Source organism: Micromys minutus (assembly GCF_963924665.1).
Source record: "Micromys minutus genome assembly, chromosome: 23".
NCBI classification, from domain to species: Eukaryota; Metazoa; Chordata; class Mammalia; order Rodentia; family Muridae; genus Micromys; species Micromys minutus.
This window is the reverse complement of record NC_137958.1, coordinates 7134198-7154731: the sequence shown is the minus strand read 5'-3', so window position 1 is coordinate 7154731 and position 20534 is coordinate 7134198. Positions and strand designations below refer to the sequence as shown.

At 41.9% G+C, this 20534-nt stretch overlaps 1 protein-coding gene across 1 annotated transcript in view; it reads left to right on the top strand.

Annotated features, from left to right (window-relative positions):
- Positions 1 to 330: 330 nt before the first annotated feature.
- RNF32 (ring finger protein 32) overlaps positions 331 to 20534 on the top strand; it is a gene marked incomplete at its 3' end in the record, with an annotated part of 37680 nt that continues 17476 nt past the window's right edge. The window contains exons 1-7 of the mRNA XM_080936545.1: positions 331 to 407; positions 1543 to 1627; positions 2170 to 2434; positions 6595 to 6737; positions 11169 to 11201; positions 11580 to 11704; positions 12096 to 12204. Of these exons, the coding sequence (XP_080792671.1) occupies positions 1613 to 1627; positions 2170 to 2434; positions 6595 to 6737; positions 11169 to 11201; positions 11580 to 11704; positions 12096 to 12204 (690 nt within the window). The 5' untranslated portion in view covers positions 331 to 407; positions 1543 to 1612. The remainder of the gene's footprint in view (positions 408 to 1542; positions 1628 to 2169; positions 2435 to 6594; positions 6738 to 11168; positions 11202 to 11579; positions 11705 to 12095; positions 12205 to 20534) is intronic.

Genomic DNA, 20534 nt, shown 5'->3' with positions numbered 1-20534 from the left:
TAACTGGTCACCTCGTGTATAGTTTCTCATACAGTTGGGCTGTATCTGGCACGTTTGGTTATTCCTTAAATTATACAACTTCCTAATACTGTGGTACTTTAGTGAGGCAATGTTTTAATGCTCTTACTTTGATATTGGCCACAAAAGTACAAATAAAAACCTGGTGAAATTGTAGACTAAATAGCTACCTATGGTTAACGATGGTGTCAATCTTGTTGAAAAAGTAAAGGTTTTTTAATGATGCATACTTGGTCGTTGCCAAGTTACAGGCATTTTGAATTTGGAAAATAATAGAAGTGACCTTTCAGGATTTTACATGCCTTCCTCCAGCCAGGGCCACAGTAAGGATTATCGCATACAAACTTCTTGCATAGATCTCCACGCCAGCACTGAATGGGAGCGAGAAGGTGAGCACATTGAACACTGCCCCAGGCTTCCAAAGGACCTGAACAGCAGCTGGTTCTTTCCTTCCCATCTTGCACATAGTTCCGATCGCACTCACATTCCTATAACCTTTTCAAGTGTCTGTTGTAGTGCTAGGGGTAGAACCCAGGGCCCCATGAATGCCTGAGTGTGTGTGTGTGTGTGTGTGTGTGTGTGTGTGTGTACACGCACTCGTGCTTGCACCTGAGTGTGTGTGTGCCTGAGTTGAGTGTATATGCCTATGTGTGTGTCTGAGTGTGTGTACCTGACTGTGTATACCTGAATATGAATGCCCAAGTGTGTATGCCTGTGTGTGTGTGTGTGAGTGTGTAACAGCTGCCCTGTGAGCACTTTTCTGCAAGTTAGTCCCTCAAAACCATTTAATTAGGTTGCTTTTGAAAAGGTGCTTTTTCTCTCCACTGTGCACAGCATGGTCCCAAAACTAAACAGGTCAATACCAAATATGTCCCCCATTTTTAAGGGAATTGGAGCAGCAGTAACCATTTATGGGTATCTTGTGCAGAACAGTCCCTTGTAAGCCCTTAAGGAGGCTTTCTTTTGTATAATAATCCTGCAATGTCAGCATTTTTGTGGTTTTTATAAATTCAAAACTGAGCCAGAGATGCTTAAGTATCTTGCCTGAAAAAGTAGAAAGCAGATTGGGACTCAGTGTCCCCCATATTCTGTCCTCCTATGTGCTGGTCAGGTTGAGGGGAGCCAGCATGCAGCATACCCACTTCTTTGTCCGTTTCCCTTCTTGCCAAAACACAAACACAGCACGCTCCTTTTCCTGGGCATCTCTGATCTTGCTCCTGCCATTTAACACATTTCTCTCTGCAAGACTCGAGCTAAATGTTGTCTTGAAGGGTTGTTCATTTATTTAGTGTCTCATTTGGGTCCAAGACTTTGTTCTAAGACTGTTTTTTGCTGTTAGATTGTTCTTTATAGTCACATTCTTTCTAGCACCGTGGCAAGCTGCTTGAGGACAGGGGTGGCTGGGTTCTGACTGTAAACTGCAGAGTGGCTCATGCTGCTCTGTGGTTGGCGTCCCTGTAACCATCTCTATAGTCCTAGTAGATCCGGATGTTTACATACACTCCTTACTTTCTGTTTCACCAGAAACTTGCAAGTTATTGCAGTGTGATGCTAGAGATTGTTGAAGCTACGCCACGGTGTCTCCTGATACAGCATGTTAAAAAATAAGGTATCCCATCCTCCTCAGAACTGACCCATGCTTTCATCTGCAGGGTAGAGTCTAACTGAACCTTCTTCGAGTATAAAAGTAGTTCACAAACCTTGTGTTCCTGGGGAACTGTGATCAGACGTGGGAGGTACATGTGATGTGGGTAACAGTCTCTGGGTGCTGCCTACATTCTCCTGCCTCAAGGGACCTGGTCCTACAGGAAATATTTTAAGTTTTCGCCAGAGAGCTTATACTTAAGAGAAAGAGCCCTTTTAGGGTTTGCCTAGAGTCTAATTCAGTTTTAGCAAAACAGCAAGATCTTATTTAATCACACCAACGTTTGAATGTACTGGTTTATAAATAAGGCTCCAGTACTTAAATGGGAAGATTTCCCTTTATTTCTACCGTAGACGTTGGCCTGGGGTTTGCTCTGATGAGGTATTGCCCAGGCATTCCTTCCCACTGACTTGGTAATCTGCCATCAGGGAGCAACAAGGCCCCAGTTTTCTTCTTAATGTTATGTGCTGTTCCACTAAGTAAGATACCCACCCCCATCTTTTTAGGATCGTTCATCTAAAAAAGGTAACTTAGCAGTCACTGCAGTTGCCTTGCAGGACCACATATTACATGATCTTCAACTTGGACATCTCTCAGTAGCAGATCCTTGTAAGTTACAAGCACAGAGGAAAGACAACAAATCAAAATCTCTCAAAAAAGATGCAACAGCCATGATAGATACTGGACTTAGAAAAACTACAGAGGGCCCTAAAGTGGAAGATCCAGAAAAGGAATATGTTCTAGACCCCACACCACCACCCTTAACTTTAGGTAAGTTAACCTGGTCTTTTTTTCCTTTGGCCTAACGCTAATAAACCCAAAGTGGCCTTGTGAGGCTGGATGGTGCCCTGTTTACAGAGCTGAAGCAATGCTGTATTTGGAGTAAAAACAACCTTAACTGTTCTTTCTGTTGGCAGCCAAGTGTGTTGTTGTTAATGAGGCTTTAATGTCTACTCTTTGTCAGCCAAGGCTTTGTTTCACTTTGGACATAAAGTATTTTTGTAACTGCCCATAAATAAAATGGCCGTGGAAGTACTCTTTGACTGAGTCTCAGCAACAGGGACTGGCTTGCTTTTGTGAGTCTGAATTCCTGGATGTATACATTGTGCCTGCTTTTATCACGTGCTCAGTGGCACTCCACTTAATGCCTGAGTAGGGTTTGTGTTTTGTGTTTTGCGTATTTTTGTTGACTTTGGGAATCTCCTTCTTAAAGCCCATGCTGGCCTTCAATCTCCCTGCCTCAGCCGCTGAGAGCCAGGACTGCTGGTGTTTGGCTGCATCTTTTTGTTTTGTAAATGTTGTTTCCATCTGGCATCTTCTAGAAGAGCCTGGTTACATTGAATTGAAGACCAGCTGTGGGTCATGCCCTTCCTTCGAAAGCTTCCTCACTCCAGTTGAGGCAGCAGTGTCTCCAGCTCCACTCATACTCCTCAGCCTAAAACTTTCCTTGAACCTGTGAAGTGATCCTATGTGAAGTGAACTGTGAAGTGAACTCCTTGCCTTGATGTTTCTTATGCTGAGGGACTCCTTGCCAAAACGTTCACAGGCTCGGTTCCTTTTGGTGAAACACTTGGTCATCAGCTTGAATAACATCCACAAATTTAGTGCCTCTTCTGTCTTCACTGGATCCCTGTTATACACTGGGGTCATAACTTTTTCTTTGAAAGTCTCACTGTGTGGTTCAAGCTGCCTTAAACTCCATCTTCCCACCACTGCTCCCACCATAGGCTGATATAAGTATTGCAGAAATATAATTGTAAAATTCTTGGGAATATATTTTTCTATATTTATAGTTCGGCACATAGAAGATTTCATGTTACCTTGGCAACCTCTGCATGCAATTTTTCTCTGTGAAATCAAAACCTTTCCCCTTTCCCACTTGAAGGAAGCTCTTTACTTCCTGTCTTGAGTACATCTGAGTGACTAGCAACTCTGATGTGTTGCTCATGACAACAGACCCTAAGGCTACTGCCACAGTCTATCCAGTCACCAAGACAACTGCAGAGGGACAAAGGGTACGTCACATGCACAGCCTTGTTACACTAGATAGGAATGGAGCACAGAACAATGTGAGATTTCAGTGTGCTGCTTAGATTGGAAAAATACTTATAAATTGTTTTGATAATTTGCCATTGATGATTTTCAAATGGTAGTTGACTGTGACTATTGGAACCTCAGAAAGTGCGCAACCACAGATAAGGGAACATGACTGCAGTTGATAGTTAGCTCAGCACTAACTCCCTGGTTCATCATTATACCAGCATGTTAAGGCCGCAGAATTCTTTATCGGATTCTTACAACCTTTTGTAAGTTTGAAATCCTTTTATACTGGAAAGCTAGAAATAAAAGATTCCTAGATGACTAGACATGGAAAATAGGTTTGCTTAGGGCTGTTGTGTTTTAATGTAGGTGACAGAGACAGGAGGTAGTGGGAGGCCTGCACAGCACAGAGAGGAAACTCACTCGTAGCCAGTTATCTGGTTTGCACCCCTTTTGTTCCTTTAGCTTCCAGTGAGGAAAAAGTTTCCACATTTGATTACAAGTAGAGAACAGCCAGCATCTTGAAAGAAAGCCTTGTCACTGATGTTCACCAAGAAAGCCTTTTCTCAGCTCTGATGCTTGTGGGGTAGGGTGCTATTGCAGATACATGTTTGTTCAGTTCAGAGTCTGGCCTTTGACAGTAGGAGTCACTTCACCTACTGTAAGTCATAGACCCATCATTGACCTAAGAATAAACAAAGGCCAAGCTCATTGCCAACTATAGTAGGTATTTAACCAAGACAGGAGAGGTTCTAAGTCTGATGGCTCCAGGCTCAACTCAGCTTTTTTGTTTCTTCTCCTGATGGTTTTAGTGTTGGTCCATTTTTCCAGAAGTAAATCTAGTGAAGTGAGTTAAGCTTATGTGAGTTTGATAATTTGTTTGTATATGTGAAGGCTGAATGCTGTACTGGATGCTGTCTATGGAGATCTGCATGGCTCTGAACTGCCCTCTCTAAAGGGGAGAAAGAGTTGATGGCAAGGTTGAGGCTATTGTGTGGGAGGTGACTGTGGAAGGCTTGAGCAGCTTCCAGCAGTGAACGTTCAGGAGAGAATCTTTCTTTCCTAGAGCATTATAGCTCTATGTGACAGACAGACAGACACTCAGACTGTCTTTGTTTATTCCTTGTGACAGGTCTTAGATACGTTTTAGGGTGAGTTGGAGTCTAAAGGCAGATACTTTCTGTTGGCTTGGTCTGAGATGTTAAGATTGCCTCATCTGCATGTGACTGGGCTTCAGGTGCTCCCCCTACATGACTGGCACAGTTTTCTCCATTGGGCGTCATGGTCACATGTCCCAGGATAGCAAACTGGTCAGAAGTAGATGCAACTCTTACCATCATCCTCAGGTATGAGGGTACCAGAGTTTCTGAATCCACTCACCCTTACCAAGTGTTGGTCTGGTGACATGGTTCCACTTGCCCCACAGCTAGAGGTGGGTGCCACCTATTTTTCTGAGACAAGGTCTGCCAACTAGAATTCACCAGTTAACCTAGACTGGCTGGCCAGCAAGTTGTAAGAATCTCTTGTCTCTGCCTTGCCAGCAGTAGGATTGTAGGTACAGGTACCACACTGGCCTTTTCCAGAGATGCTTGTGCTAGAACCCAGGCTTGTGTGGGTAGCACTTCACTGACTGAGCTAGCTCTCCCATCTTTGACATGCATTTCATGATTATTTCCTTTTTTTATTCTGTATTTTTTTCCTTTGTGCTTTGCATTCTATCTAGACCAGTTTCATTAGAAATGTCTCTTGTGAGAAAAATACATCTTAGATTCTATCTACCATTGGTTCTGGTTTCATTTTGGCTCCTGGTTTCTTGGAATTTTTGCTGTTATCTTTGTTACTTCCTCTTTGTTTCTTTCCCTTTGTTGTATTTCCTTTTCCTAACATCTTATGTTAAACCCCGTTTTACTTAAAACTGCAAATGTTGTTTCCTGGCAGATGCATGCAGATAGACACATCCCTGTGAATGGCCGCTCACTCCCACACTGACCCGAGGGCTCACGCAGCCCAGCTCTCCGTACTGTACATCCTCCTGTTGTCTTCTTGGTTTTGTCCGTATCCCAAATTATTGTGTCCCATGGGTTGAGCGTCTGTTTTGTGACTTTTCCTAGGAAGACATGGACAACAGTCTATTTACCTAGAAAGTATATCCATTATCTGTGAGATTACCTTATCTTCTAACCTTTCAGAATGCATTCAGACTTCTACAAAGAATTTTTCTATTCCACGAGTGCTTTCTAGTAGCCCCCTATCATAGCTTCCCATTCCTGAGACCTTTACCGTAGATCACTGAAGATCTTGTTCTAGGGTGATTGTTTCAATGGTCCTTTGCCATTATTTATCAGTTTACATATAGTGGTTTACATTACAGTCCTACCAGCCTAATGCCCAGGAATGTTGCAGGCACTTTTTCACAGTGAGTCTCCATGGGATATAAGCTCATGTGGTGGGTCCTCATACACTTAACTAAGGAATGTGTCCTTGGTTAGCACATGATTGCTGTGCACTTTGTAAGGGTCGTTGGTGAATGCAGCAAGGCAGTGCTACAGATTGACAGTCAGAGTAGGTGAGAAACATGAAGGAAAGTGGCCAGAACCAAGCAGACAAAACCAAAACACATTGGTGTTCTTCAACTTCTGTACAACTAAATCCAGTCCTGCTTGCTTGCAAGATCAGAATGACCACAATCTGTGTAATAAAAACGTAAATCGTTATTGAGAACTTCAAGGGTCATCACTGCCCTCATCCCTTCATAGAAAAGCATCTTGCTGTGCGTTGTAAAAGGCTAAGCTATAATGCCTCTGTAGAATATCTGCATGCAATTGTCTCTTTAAAATGTGACTACATATGCTAACATACATGAGCTTACATGTGTCTTGTCTTTCCTGTAGCCCAGAAACTAGGCCTGGTGGCACCTCCCCCGTTGCCACTGTCGTCAGATGAATGGGAGAGAGTGAAGCAGAGATCCCTTCTACAGGGGGACTCCCTGCAGCCATGCCCAATATGTAAAGAAGAATTTGAGCTCCATCCCCAGGTACATAACAGACAGAGCTTTAAACCAGCTAGGCACTGCTTCCTTAGTAATAGTAAATGAGCCACCCAGTTCCACCTTCCTGTGCTTTCAAATGAGAGAGAGACAGAGACAGAATGAGGGGTGGGGAGGGAGAGTGTGTGTGTCTGAACACTATCACTTGACAGTGTCCACGTACTGGTGTGTCACTTAAAGTTCAAGTATGCGTTTACATAAAAAAATGCTTTGAATATCTTCCAAAAATTTATGTGAGAATCCTGGCATAAAGTAAAATCTTTATTCACACATCTGCTAAAATACAGAGCGTGGTTATCCTGGTTTGTAAGCTCATGACCTACTGCACCGACCCGTTGCTGAGCCTCACTAAACTCTCAGCCCCGGTGAGCCAAGGCCATTCATGCTCTCAGAATTTGTGGGAAACTGATGGTTTTCCCCACGGCTTTGGTATAGCATGTAGCCTTAGCTTGTATATGGTAAGACTGAGACAGCAGCTGAGGACCCCAAGCTTTATGGGCTATCCTGACTTCTCAGACTTGAAGACATGTCACCAATAAGGAAACTCACAGTCATTATACTTTTGCTCTTTGGTGATGGAATTATAAAGGTGCTAGAAGTACACTTTGATTCTTCCTCTCCGAGAGGACCTCATCTTATGCAGCAGGTGGATATTGGAGAGATTTTAGTCAGCCACAAAACTGTTCTATGCAGGGCAGTTTATAACTTAGTGCTGGAGGACAGCAAGGTCATTGAGAGGCAACTAGCCTCAGCAACCCTAGTCGTTGTCCTGTGTGTGTTTAAACTAGTCGTGTGAAAATGAGCATGGAACTGTCTCAGAGTTTGTGTACACATTTGAGTGAATGCCATTTTGTTTGGTTCAAGACACTGACACTGCTGGGTTAATATTGCACTTAGTATGCCCACGTTAGATTTCTTAGTTAAAGACAGTTTTTCTGGGTCATAGAGATGGCTCAGTGGTTAAGAATACATACTGGCTGTTTCCCAGGAGACACAGATTTGATTCCCAGAACACACATAGTAGCTTACAACTCTAGTTCTGGGAGATCTTACACCCTCTTCTGACCTCCGTGGGTATAAGGCATACAAGAGGTGTATCAGGCATACAGATTATATACAGATAATATAAATGCAGGCAGAATACCCAATCACATGAATGAATGAACCAATGAATGAATGAATGATTTCAAGATACTTTTAGGTAAGCTCTCATCTCTAGAGTAGAAGGCACCATCTAATGTGAGAACAGAACTCAAGAAGTTCATAACAGGCCAACTCAGAAATTATGGCAGAACGTAAATGTCCTCACTAATGTAACTGTCGCCATAAATTGTTTGCCTATAAAGAATAATATGGACATTTCAAAATATAATATTCTAATATTAGAACTTCTATAAGAATTATATTATTCAGAGAGAATTGATATCTGTTGATAAAAGAAATTATATTAAAAACTGAATAACTGAGTCCACAGATAATTTTATTTATTTATTTTTTGTTTGCCTTTTTTTCTGTTATCATTTTTTATTAGATACTCTGTATTTACATTTGGGATGTTATCCCTTTACCCTGTCCTGCTCCCATCTCCCCTCCCCCTCCAGTTGCCTTCACAAAGGTGCACTCCCTTCTGATCCCCCTCTCCACCCCATTGCCTTGTCATTCCCCTACATTGAGAAATGTGCCCTCTCTGAAACAAAAGCCTCTTCTCACATTGATGCCAGACACGGATATCTTCAGCTACATACACAACTGGGTCACCTCAAGGTGCACACAGAGGTTGGTGTTTTACTCCATGGGAGTTTTGGAGAGTTTGGTTAGTTGATAATGTTGTTATCTTCCCATAAGGCTGCAACCCCTTTCAGCTCCTTAGGTCCTTTCTTTAGCACCCTACATTGGGGTCCCCAAGTTCAGTCCGATGGTTAGCTGCAAGCATGTTCAGCTGTATCTATGTGACTCTAGCATAGTCCCCGAGGGGGCATCTCTATCTGGTTCCTGCCAGTAAGTACATTTTGGAATCAGCTATAATGCTTGGAATTGGTGACTTCATATGTGGTGGATCCCCAGGTGAGGCAGCTTCTGAGTTATCTTTTCTTCAATCCCTGTTCCTCTATTTGACCTTGCATTTCCTCCCATGAGAGTTTTGTTCTCTTTTCTAAGAAGGACTGAGAATGCATCTCCATTTTGGCCTTCCTTCTTTTTGAGCTTCATAATGTCGGTGAATTGTTTCTTGGATATTGGGTATTCAGAGCTTTCTGGGGCTAGTATCCGTTTATCAGTGAGTACATACCATGTGTGTTCTTTTGTGACTGGGTTACCTCACTCAGAATGATAGTCTCTAGTTCCATCAATTTGCCTATGAATTTCATGAAGTCATTGTTTTTAATAGCTGAGTAGTTCTCCATTGTGTAAATGTGCCACATTTTCTGTATCCATTCCTCTGTTGATGGACATCTGGGTTCTTTCCAGCTCCTGGCTATTATGAATAAGGCTGCTATGAACATGGTGGAGCATGTGTCCTTGTTATATGTTCGAGTATCTTTGGGATATATGCCCAGGAGTGGGATGGCTGGGTTTTCAGGTAGTACTATGCTCAATTTTCTGAGGAACCACCAGAGTGATTTCCAGAGTGGTGTACCAGCTTACAACCCCACCAACAGTGGAGAAGTGTTCCTCTTTCTCCACATCCTTGCCAGCATCTGCTGTCACCTGAGTTGTTGATCTTAGCCATTCTAACTGGTGTGAGGTGGAATCTCGGGGTTGTTTTGATTTGCATTTCCCTGATGACTAACGATGTTGAGCATTTCCTTGGGTGCTTCTCAGCCATTCGATGTTCCTCAGTTGAGAATTCTTTGTTTAACTCTGTACCCCATTTTTAACAGGACTATTTGATTCTCTTTAGTCTAGCTTTCTGAGTTCTTTGTATATATTGGATACTAGCCCTCTATCAGATATAGAATTGGTAAAGATCTTTTCCCAATCTGTATGCTACCATTTTGTCTTCTTAACAGTGTTCTTTTCCTTACAGAAGCTTTGCAATTTCATGAGGTCCCATTTGTCCATTCTTGATCTTAGATCATAAGCCATTGCTGTTTTGTTCAGGAAACTTTCCCCTGTGCCTATATGTTCTAAACTCTTCCCTAATTCCTCTTTAATAGTTTCAGTGCACCTAGTTTTCTGGATCTTTGATCCACTTGGAATTGAGCTCTGAACAAGAAGATAAGAAAGGGTCAATTTGCATTCTTCTGCATGCTGACTGCCAGTTGAACCAACACCATTTGTTGAAGAAACTGTCCTTCTTCCAATGAATGTTTTTAGCTCCTGTCAAAGATCAAATGACCATAGGTGTGTGGGTTCATTTATGGGTCCTCAATTCTGTTCCATTGATTTACCTTCCTATCTCTGTTCCAATACCATGCAGTTTTTATCACAATTACTTTGTAATATAGCTTGAGATCAGGTATGATGATTCCCCTAGAAGTGTTTTCACAGATAATCATAATATAGTCGTTTATTAAATTTAAGCTTACAGTTGGCAGTGTCCAGAAAAGGTTTTATGGGGTTGGAGCACTGGCTGCTCTTCTAGAGTACTAGGGTTCAATTTCTAGCACCCACATAATGCTTACAACCACCTGTAACTGCAGTTCCAGGGGATCTGATGCCCTCTTCTGGCCTTTATGGGCATCATATGGATGTGGTACACAGACATATATGCATGTAAAACATGCATACACATAAATATTTCTAAAGGAATGGCTTTAGGTTTATGAGCGCTATTCTAAAATTCCCTCTTGTAATCCCACTTAAGAGTACAGAGTGAGCAAAGCCATAGGAGATGGTGACTGAAAACAGGACACATGTCTCTGTCCACTCACCTTCTCCACACCTCCAGTGAACAATGGTCTAAAACTCTTCCTCCTTGTTGAGTCTAAGCTAGTATTGTTTTTTGTTTTTGTTTTCCCAGACCAAAACATCACTGTTGGGTGTGAAGTTTTCTAATGAACACAGTTGCTTTCAATTTCAAAAGGAAAATGTAGCTTGCGTTGTAACATCTTGCTATTTAAATGTAAGATTCTCAGAATTATGTCACAGTAAGCTGCGACTTTAAGTTTAGGGTGTAATTTAGCTGAGCAAGGCCTAGAAGAGATGTTTGCCTATCAAGTCTCCACTTACTCCTCCCTGCCCCACCCGTCTACCTAGAAATGTCGGCCTTGGCAATGCTGTCACGGGTTGCTATCAAGCATCTGTGGTTTTGTGGTATTGGGGTCATTGGCCTTGTTTAGATGATGTGTCTGTGTTTGTTACACTTCACACTGTGTGACTGTAGACGTGGCCAGCTGTCTGGACGTCACCCTCACACATTCAGACTGCTCTTCTAAGGATGTGTCTAACCTCCGACCCCTGCTCTCTTCCGGTGGACAGGTGCTGCTTTCCTGCTCACACGTATTCCACAGGGTGAGTACGCCCACCCCAGCCTCCCCCTCTTATTTAAAGAGCCAGTGCCGATCCACGACCCCCATTTGTAGTTAGAAACATGGCGTTAGGTTAGACTGCACCTCATCCTGCTGTGAAAAGCATGGATTTGGTGTGACATAACTACAGATGCCATGTGACAATCAGAGGGTTTTGAAGTCTGTGCATGCATGATGTGTGGAAACCTGCTTTAAACCATTTTTAGAGCAGGTTTCCTGAGGAAGGTGTTAACATCTGATGAAACTACTTCATGATCTCAGTTGTCTCAATTATGAGAAATAGAACACTGTAGTTACATTAGAAGTAAAAATGTTTATAAATAATTTCTTGTAAAGTTTAAAGTAAAATCCTTTTCTTCAGGCATGCCTTCAGGCTTTTGAAAAGTTCACAAATAAAAAAACCTGTCCCCTCTGTAGAAAGAACCAATATCAAACGAGAGTGATACATGATGGGGCTCGCCTGTTCAGAGTCAAGTGTGCCACCAGGTAAGGGGCCTCATCTCTGCAGGGGAGGTAGGTGCTTACAGCTCAGGATGTGATACTAACTCAGAGGAGCACCAGAATATCTCAGGCTGGGGGTGATACTGAAGTACTTGCTAAATAAAGCCACTAGCAGCTAGTGATATGGCTCTGTGGGTAAGAGGATCAACTGTTCTTTGAAAAGACCCAGATTCACTTCCTAGCACCTATATAATGTGGCTGTCAACTATCTGTAACTCTATTTCCTGGGAATTGGATGCTTTGATCTCCATGAGTACCAGAGACATGAATGGTATAGACATACATCAAACAAAACATTCATTTACATAATAAAATATTTTTAAATTTTTTAAAGTAAGGCTATTAGGTGGTCATCATTTCTGTCTCTCTATTTTAGAATCCAAGCCTATTGGAGAGGGTACATCGTTAGAAAGTGGTACAGAGACCTGAGGAAAATGGTCCCACCTACAGATGCCAAATTAAGAAGAAAATTCTTTGAGGAAAAGGTGGGTGCGTCTGTGTATGGGACCATCCAGGACTGACTCCACCACCTCCATGCATGAAATGATGACATTCAGACCAGCATTGTGTGCTGTTTGTCTAAGTCAGGTACCATCTGGAAAAGTAAGACAAAATTGAATTTTGACACCTCTTAAGAGGCCCCCAGTTAATGCCTGCCGCATTGATAAAAATGGAGACCTCACGGGACATCTTCCAGTAGCTGGCTGGACAGCTCCTGTCTGTGCTGGCTTATGTTCACTCACCATTTCCATGTTTACTAGGTAGAGTGTGGCTGTGCTTGTGTAACAGATTTCTCTGTCTCACTAGAAGTAACCAACTCTACAATGGGGAATCTTCCTCTGCCTGTTCCAGCATGGCAGGCCTAGCTCCCATGAGGAGGTGCTGTGGGGCTGTTTTCCTCACCTGGGTGTCAAAGAAAGCATAAAGAGACACGTCATAAGCACTGGAAATTTTATAGTTGCTAAAAACAATGTCTTTTCCAAGTTAATTTTCATGTACCTTATTTTAGGTTTGTTAATATACTGTGTTTATGGTAACACTGTGGTGTCCCAACATGCCAGTCTCAGGCCACTGAGATAAACTCCTCAGCCAGACATGGTGCTGAATATCTGTAGTACTAACACTTGGGTAGAAAGATTGCTTGAATCTGGAGTTTGAGGCCAACCTGGGCATCATAGCCAGACCCCACTGCATAAAAAGAGGTCAGCTTCTCGCAGCCACACTGTGCTAGCATCACTTCCTGTAGGAGCAACATTGACACATTTAATTTAGCTCCTTGTTCTTCCCACTTAGAATGGTGAATGATAAAGGACAACTTTTGTCTCAGTCAGGGTTTCTACTCCTGTACAAACATCATGACCAAGAAGCAAGTTGGGGAGGAAAGGGTTTGTTCAGCTTACACTTACACATTGCTGTTCATCACCAGAGGAAGTCAGGACTGGAGCTCAAGCAGGTCAGGAATCAGGAGCTGATGCAGAGGCCATGGAGGGATGTTAGTAACTGGCTTGCTCCCATGGCTTACTCAGCCTGCTTTCTTATAGAACCCAGGTCTACCAGCCCAGGGATAGCTCCACCCACAATGGGCTGGGCCCTCCCCCACATGATCACTAGTTGAGAAAATGCCTTACAGCTGGATCTCATGGAGGCATTTCCTCAGCTGAGGCTCCTTTCTCTGTGATAACTCCAGCTTGTGTCAAGTTGACACAAAACCAGCCAGTACAACTTTGAATGAAACAGATTGTTCCTTATTATCTGTTTTCCTAGTTATTGTCTTATTTAGACACAAGATTGAGTGACCATAGCTACATAGTTTCTGGTCCCATAAGAGACTCATTTATCTCAGAGGAAGAAATGGAGTATCTATGATACTCCATTGTGTGTGGCTTTGCCCTTACCTGGGTGGAACAACCCATTTCAACTATGCTGTAACACACTAATTATAAAGCAATATGATTTTTTTCTAGTACCTTTTCTAGGCACCAAAGGCACACACACAAACAAAAACAAAAAAAAAGCCCTCAATTATTTGTTATAAGCGACAGTTATTAGAATATGTAGTCGGAACATGTGGTTGTCACTCTGCCTCAGATTGAACTCAGAAAAACACTGAGTTTCCTTAAAGAGTGAGATGGCATTAAATATGATATGATGCCAAGCCAATAGCATTGCACACTACATTGTGAAGTCAAAATGGAGTGTGGATGGTGGCTAGAAGATGCCTGAGGTACTGGTTGGCCTAGCCTGCACAAAGCTGCCTATGAATATAAGAAGGCAGCAGGAGTCCCAAAGGCAGAGGCCACAGAGACTGTCTACCATGTTGGATTTGACTAAGAAGAAAAAAAAATTCTCAAAAGCCTTGCTCTCTTCTAGCTAAATAGTAAACACAAGGCATCTGGGTAGGGCTGAATTTCTCTTGTTCCTATTTACTGTTGGTTGAAAAGCTTTATGTTTTCCCAAATGACAGGATTCTTTCTCAAATCTTGCAATTTGCAGAAGAAATAAAATTGATTAAAAGTCATGATCATTAGCTGGATATAGAGTATGCCTGTTTTCCCTTCATTAGATGGGCTCTTTCTCTTTCCCTACATAGAAGGCAGCATGCTGGCTTCCCTTCCAGGTCTTCTCTCTATCTTTGCTCATTAGTTAGGGCTGGAGACATGGCTCAGTGGTTAGGAGCACTGACTGCTCTTATAGAGGTCCTGAGTTCAATTCCCAGCAACTACATGGTGGCTCTCAACCATCTGTAATGGGATCCGATGTCCTCTTCTAGTGTGTCTGAAGACAGCTACAGTGTACTCATATCCACAGAATAAATACATCTTTAAAAAAAATAGATGATACCCTCAACCAAACCAGGAGAGGCGCTTTGGGCCAATTTATAACTTTTCAGACAGACATCGCTCTCTAGAGCTCACCTTCCGTGCAGACTGGTGTCTTGTGCACTTGTCATCTCTCCATGTTCCCCTGTGCATTATATTCAGGGGCCCATGGTCAGTGTTGTTCTCGGAGTCATTCTCAGTAGTTATAGTTTGGGTTTACAAACAGAGTCTCAGTTTGTTGCCTAGGCTAGTCCTGAACTCATAAGTTGAGAGTGTAAACTGTGACTACAAGCAACCACCAGTGAGCCAACAGCCCTTTGTACTTCCTAACGTACAATAATAATGGATGACTTAGAAGTTGAAGTCATTGTTTCTGTTTACAAAATTTTAGCCAGATCTGATAACTATTTACCTTCTATATGTGGATAGTTAATGTGTACATGTAATAACTTTAGAAAGTCTACACTTTATAAAGGAGTCGTGATAATCAGGTGATAATCCTGACTGCACTATTATTTATCTGTGATGCTTTGGCACAGCAGATTAACTGATGTGGTCTGAGAACACAGAACCCCGTGATATGGAAGTTCGTGAGGCTGAAGCAAAGGGTGTCTGAGATTTGCCCTGACGGCTCTGCTCCATGTCCCAAAATGTTTTCGAGTGTTGAAAACATTTGTTATATCTTTTTGCTACAAATTAACCCCACCATCATTTTTCTTAGAGTTTTTTAAGTTCTATATGTAAGAAAATACATTGTCAGTTTCTCTAAAAATGTGAAGGAAACACCTTCCATCCATCCTGCAGGAAAGGTGTGGGAACCCTTGCTGCCCTCAAGGGACCCTCTGTTTTATGAGTCTATTACAGTGTCAATAACCACTTTCCTGAAAAGGACAGCACACTGGCAGTCGTGTTCTCTGTGGTCTGAGGTTCTTGACTAACAACCAAGAACAAAGTCTGTTGTCCATGTGGAGAAACAGAAGTCAGTATACTAAGGAAGTAAACGCTGGGAACACACACAAGACTGAAGCAATAATGACATTTCCCAACAAAGAAAAGCCCAAAATGGAACAGATTGTGGCTGAATTCTACTCAACCTTTAAAGAATAGAAGCTGTCACCTGAGTTTTTGATCTTAGCCATTCTGACTGGTGTGAGGTGGAATCTCAGTGTTGTTTTGATTTGCATTTCCCTGATGACTAAGGCTGTTGAACATTTCTTTAGGTGCTTCTCGGCCATTCAGTATTCCTCAATTGAGAATGTTTTGTTTAGTTCTGTACCCCATTTTTTAATAGTATTGTTTGATTCTCTGGAGTCTAACTTCTTGAGTTCTTTGTATATATTGGATACTAGCCCTCTATCAGATATAGGATTGACAAAGATCTTTTCCCAATCTGTTGGTTGATATTTTGTCCTATTGACAGTGTCCTTTGCCTTACAGAAGCTTTGCGATTTCATGAGGTCCCATTTGTCCATTCTTGATCTTAGATCATAAGCTATTAGTGTTCTGTTCAGGAAAATTTCCCCTGTGCCTATGTGTTCTAAGCTCTTCTCCACTTTCTGTTCTATTAGTTTCAGTATACCTAGTTTTATGTGGAGGCCTTTAATCCACTTGGACTCGAGCTTTGTATAGGAGATAAAAAAGGATCAATTTACATTCTTCTGCATGCTGACTGCCAGTTGGACCAGCACCTCCATTGAATGTTTTTAGCTCCTTTGTCAAAGATCAAGTGATCATAGGTGTGGGTTCATTTCTGGGTCTTCAATTCTATTCCATTGATCTACCTGTCTGTCTCTGTACCAATACCATAGTACTACCTGAGGACCGAGCTATTCCACTCCTGGGCATATACCCAAAAGAAACTCCAACGTCTAACAAGGACACATGTTCACCATGTTCATAGCAGCCTTATTTATAATAGCCAGAAGCTGGAAAGAACCCAGATGTCCTTCAACAGAGGAATGGATACAGAAATTGTGGTACTTTTACACAGTGGAGTACTACTCAGCAATTTGACTTTTGAAATTCCTAGGCAAATGGATGGGATTTGAAGCTATCATCTTGAGTGAGGTAATAGGATGGTATGTGCTCACTGATAAGCGGATAGTAGCCCCAAAAAGCTCAGAATACCCAAGAAACAATTTACAGAACCTATGAAACTCAAAGAGAAGGAAGGCCAGAATGTGGATGCCTCAGTCCTTCTTAGAAGGGAGAACAAAACACTCAAGGGAGGAAATTCAGGGACAAATAGAGGAGCAGGGATTGGAGAAAAGATCAACCAATGACTGCCTCCTCACCTGGGGATCCATCCCATATGCCGACACTAAACCCAAGCACTATTGCTGATGCCAAGTAGTGCTTACTGGCAGGAACATGACATGGATGCCTCCTCAGAGGCTCTGCCAGAGCCATACTGATACAGATGAGGATGCTTGCAGCTAACCATCAGATTGAACACAAGGACCCCAATAAAGGAGCTAGAGAAAGGACTGAAAGAGCTGAAAGGGTCTGCAACCCCATAGGATGAACAAAATTATCAACTAACCAAACCCACCATAGCTCCCAGGGACTAAAACACCAACCAATGAGCACACATGGGGAGACCCATGGCTCCAGGTGCATATGCAGCAGAGGATAGCATTCTCTGGCATCAATGGGAGGAGAGGTCTTTGATCCAGCGAAGGCTCATTTTCCCAGTGTAGGGGAATGCCAAGGTGCTGAGGTGGGAGAGGGAGCAGCTTCATGGAGACAATGAGAGGGAGAGGGAGATGGGATTGGGAGGGAAAGGTAATAAATAACATCTGAAATGTAAATACAGAGAATATACAAAAAAAAAAAAAAAAGAATGGAAGCAATGACTCTTTCAGCTACCCTGTCAAATAAAAAGGAAAAGAATGTTACTAAATGCTTATCTGCAGCCAGTATTACTCTTAGTTTTAATTTTTTTACATAAGGATACAACAAAAAATTATAAACGAATTTCTCATAAAATACTAGGCAATCTGAATTCCATAACACAGGAAAAAGATCATGCACCATTGTGTTATGTCTCTCTGATAGTTATCATTGTTGTTGCTGTAGTGACACACCCATGACCAAAGCAGTTTGGGGAGGAAAGGGTTTATTTGGCTTATGCTTCATTATGACTGTTCATATCAAAGGAAGTCAAGCAGAAACCTGAAGGCAGGAGGCGATGTAGAGGCCATGGGAGGAGTGCTGCTTACTAGCTCGCTCCACATGATGTGATTAGCCTGCTTTCTTGTAGAGCCCACAGCCGCCAGTCCAGATGTACCATCCACAATGGTTTGGGCTCTCACACATCAATCAGTAGTTAAGGAAATGCCCTACAGGTTTGCCTGCAGTCAGACCTTATGAAAGCTTTTTTCCAATTGAGGCTCCCTCCTCTCCAGTGACTCTGGCTTGTATCGAGTTGATATAAACCAGTAAGGTTTCAGAATGCTATAAGAAAATACCACTGGAAACAAAAGTCAGAGTGCCTGAAGCAGAAATCCATCACAGCAAGAAAGAAAGAACAACTGGAGAAGTCCACCCATAATGGCAGGAGCTTGGTATCCCTTATTTACATGCTGCTAGTCAGAAAGCAAGGCACAGGCCCAGAGGCAGAGTCACCTTCAAGGGCTGAACCTAGTAGCCCACTTCTGCTAGTTAGGACATGGTCCTAAATGTCTCAAAATATCTGAATACAGTGGCACCAGCTCGAGACCAAATGTTCACAAAAGTGATCCTAAGGACCATAAGTCACATTCAAGCCACAACAACCATAGTGAAGTTGATTAATTTCATTCTTTCGGTGTAAAGGTGGTTCAACATCTACAAAACAACAAAAGCAATAACATATTCAGAAACAAAAATCAACTCATAGATGCAGAAAAGGCCCTTGACAGTTCAGCCTCCCTTCATGATAAAAGTCCTGAAGAAACTCAAGAACAAACAAACCTTAACAGAATAGAGTGCATGTATAAAAACATGTTTAGCCACCTTTATACTAAACAGGGAATTCCTCAAAACCCTTCTAAAACCGGGAAGGAGTTTTATTAGACAGGAATAGCCACTCATTATAATATTTGAATTTTTTGACAGAGTAATCAGTAAACCCAAATGAAAGGAAAAACCAGGTACAAATGAGAAAAATGTCAGAGCACACTTGGCAAATGGAAGGACTCTGTTCTTAAAAATATCCTAAGACTCCTTCAGAAAATGCTTGGCTCATTGCCCCAGTGTACCGGAATGCCAGGGTGGGTGGGTGAGTGCCGCAGAGGGATGGTGGATGAGATAGGGGGACTCCAGACGGGAAACCGGGAAAGGGTATAACATTTGAAATGTAAGTAAAGAAAATATCCAGTATAAATAAATAAATAAAATGCTTCTTATGAACACGTCTAGTCAAGTGACAGGATAAAAATAGAAAAACTGTTTTTAGGAAATCACAAAAAGTTTAATTTCAGAATCGAAGTTCTTCATTTATAAATACACTAAAGCATAGTAGAAAAACTTTTCTATATACTTACAACAAGCATAGTGAGAAAGAAATGAAAACAATCCCACTCACAATAGCCTTAGAAAAATAAAACATCCAAGAACAAATCTAACCAAGGAGTTGAAAAAAAGATGAAAATGTAAAGCACGGAAGTATTTGATGACAGCCCTGAAATATGAAAAGACGTCCCATACTCATGGAATGGCAGATCAATACTATGAGAACTGGCCACTGTAGCAAAAACAGTTTGAAGATTCTGTGTAACCTCTATCAAATTCCTGATAAAGTTTTCACAGGCTTGGAAAGAAGCCTTAAATGTATATAGAAGCACAAAATAGGCAAAGCAACTCTGGACAGAAAGAACAGTGCTAGAGGTATGATACCAGACTTCCAAATTTATGAGAGTCCCTCAAACAAAATCAGCATGGTGCTGACACAGAAAAGGCTAAGTAGACCAATGGAGTAGAATAGAGGACCCAAAGAGAACAGCAGAGACATCTGTAACTGGAGCTTCTATGAGGAGACAGGAAGTAGAGACAGAAAACTCTGCACAAGCTCTGGGGCCAGCTAGTTTGGAGCACGGAGGGGACTCTCTAGGTGGAAGGCAAGAACTGACACACAAATGTGTCCTCTGACCATCACATTACACCCCCTACTAATATTCCTACAAAAGTTAGGAAAAGGAAAATGCAGCAACAAGAAAGGATAATTCAAAGAAAAGGTGATGAGGGCTTAAAGCACAGTAAGAAATCAAGTATAACTGAGCTAAATTTACCTATTGTGCAACAGACTCTTGGATTGCATTGCTATAAGACACACAATGAAACAAAAATGTTCAAAATACACTCTTATTAAAAACATAAATGGGAAGCATGGCAGCCTGCAACTGGAGGCTAACACAAAAGTATTTTTACTTTAGAAGCCAGCCCAACCTTTGTCTCAGGAAAAAAATGAACAAACTAAAAGGCAAATGGGGCTGGGAGATTGTTCATTAAGTAAGGTACTTGATGCCAGACCTAAGGTGGATTCAGATCCCCAGAAGGTGGTCTTCCACCCCTGTGATCCCAACTCCAGGAGGCAGAAATTGGAGGAAATGAGAGACAATGAGACTAGCATCTAATATGAAATGTATCTTAAAAGTAAACACTGGACAATAAAGTATCATCGGGTTTAAAACACAGGAGAAAGGCATGCACATATATGGAAAATATGTTAAAATTGAAAGAGGCTCATATATACTGTTTAATGCCATCAAAGGCCAAAATGAAATTAGTAAACATAGGAAGAAATTTAAACTATAACAGAAACTCACGTGAGCATTTCAGTTTCACTAAAAAGATACCCAAGTGTAACAGCCATTCCTAATCCTGACCACCAGTGCCATAACTCAGATAGAGTTTGTTCAAATAAAGGCTGTTTTTTTAAGTGGGGGAGAGCTGGGGGGTAGCTCAGTCATTAGGTCGCCTGTTCAGCATGTAGTCAGGCCTGAATTCTCCAATAC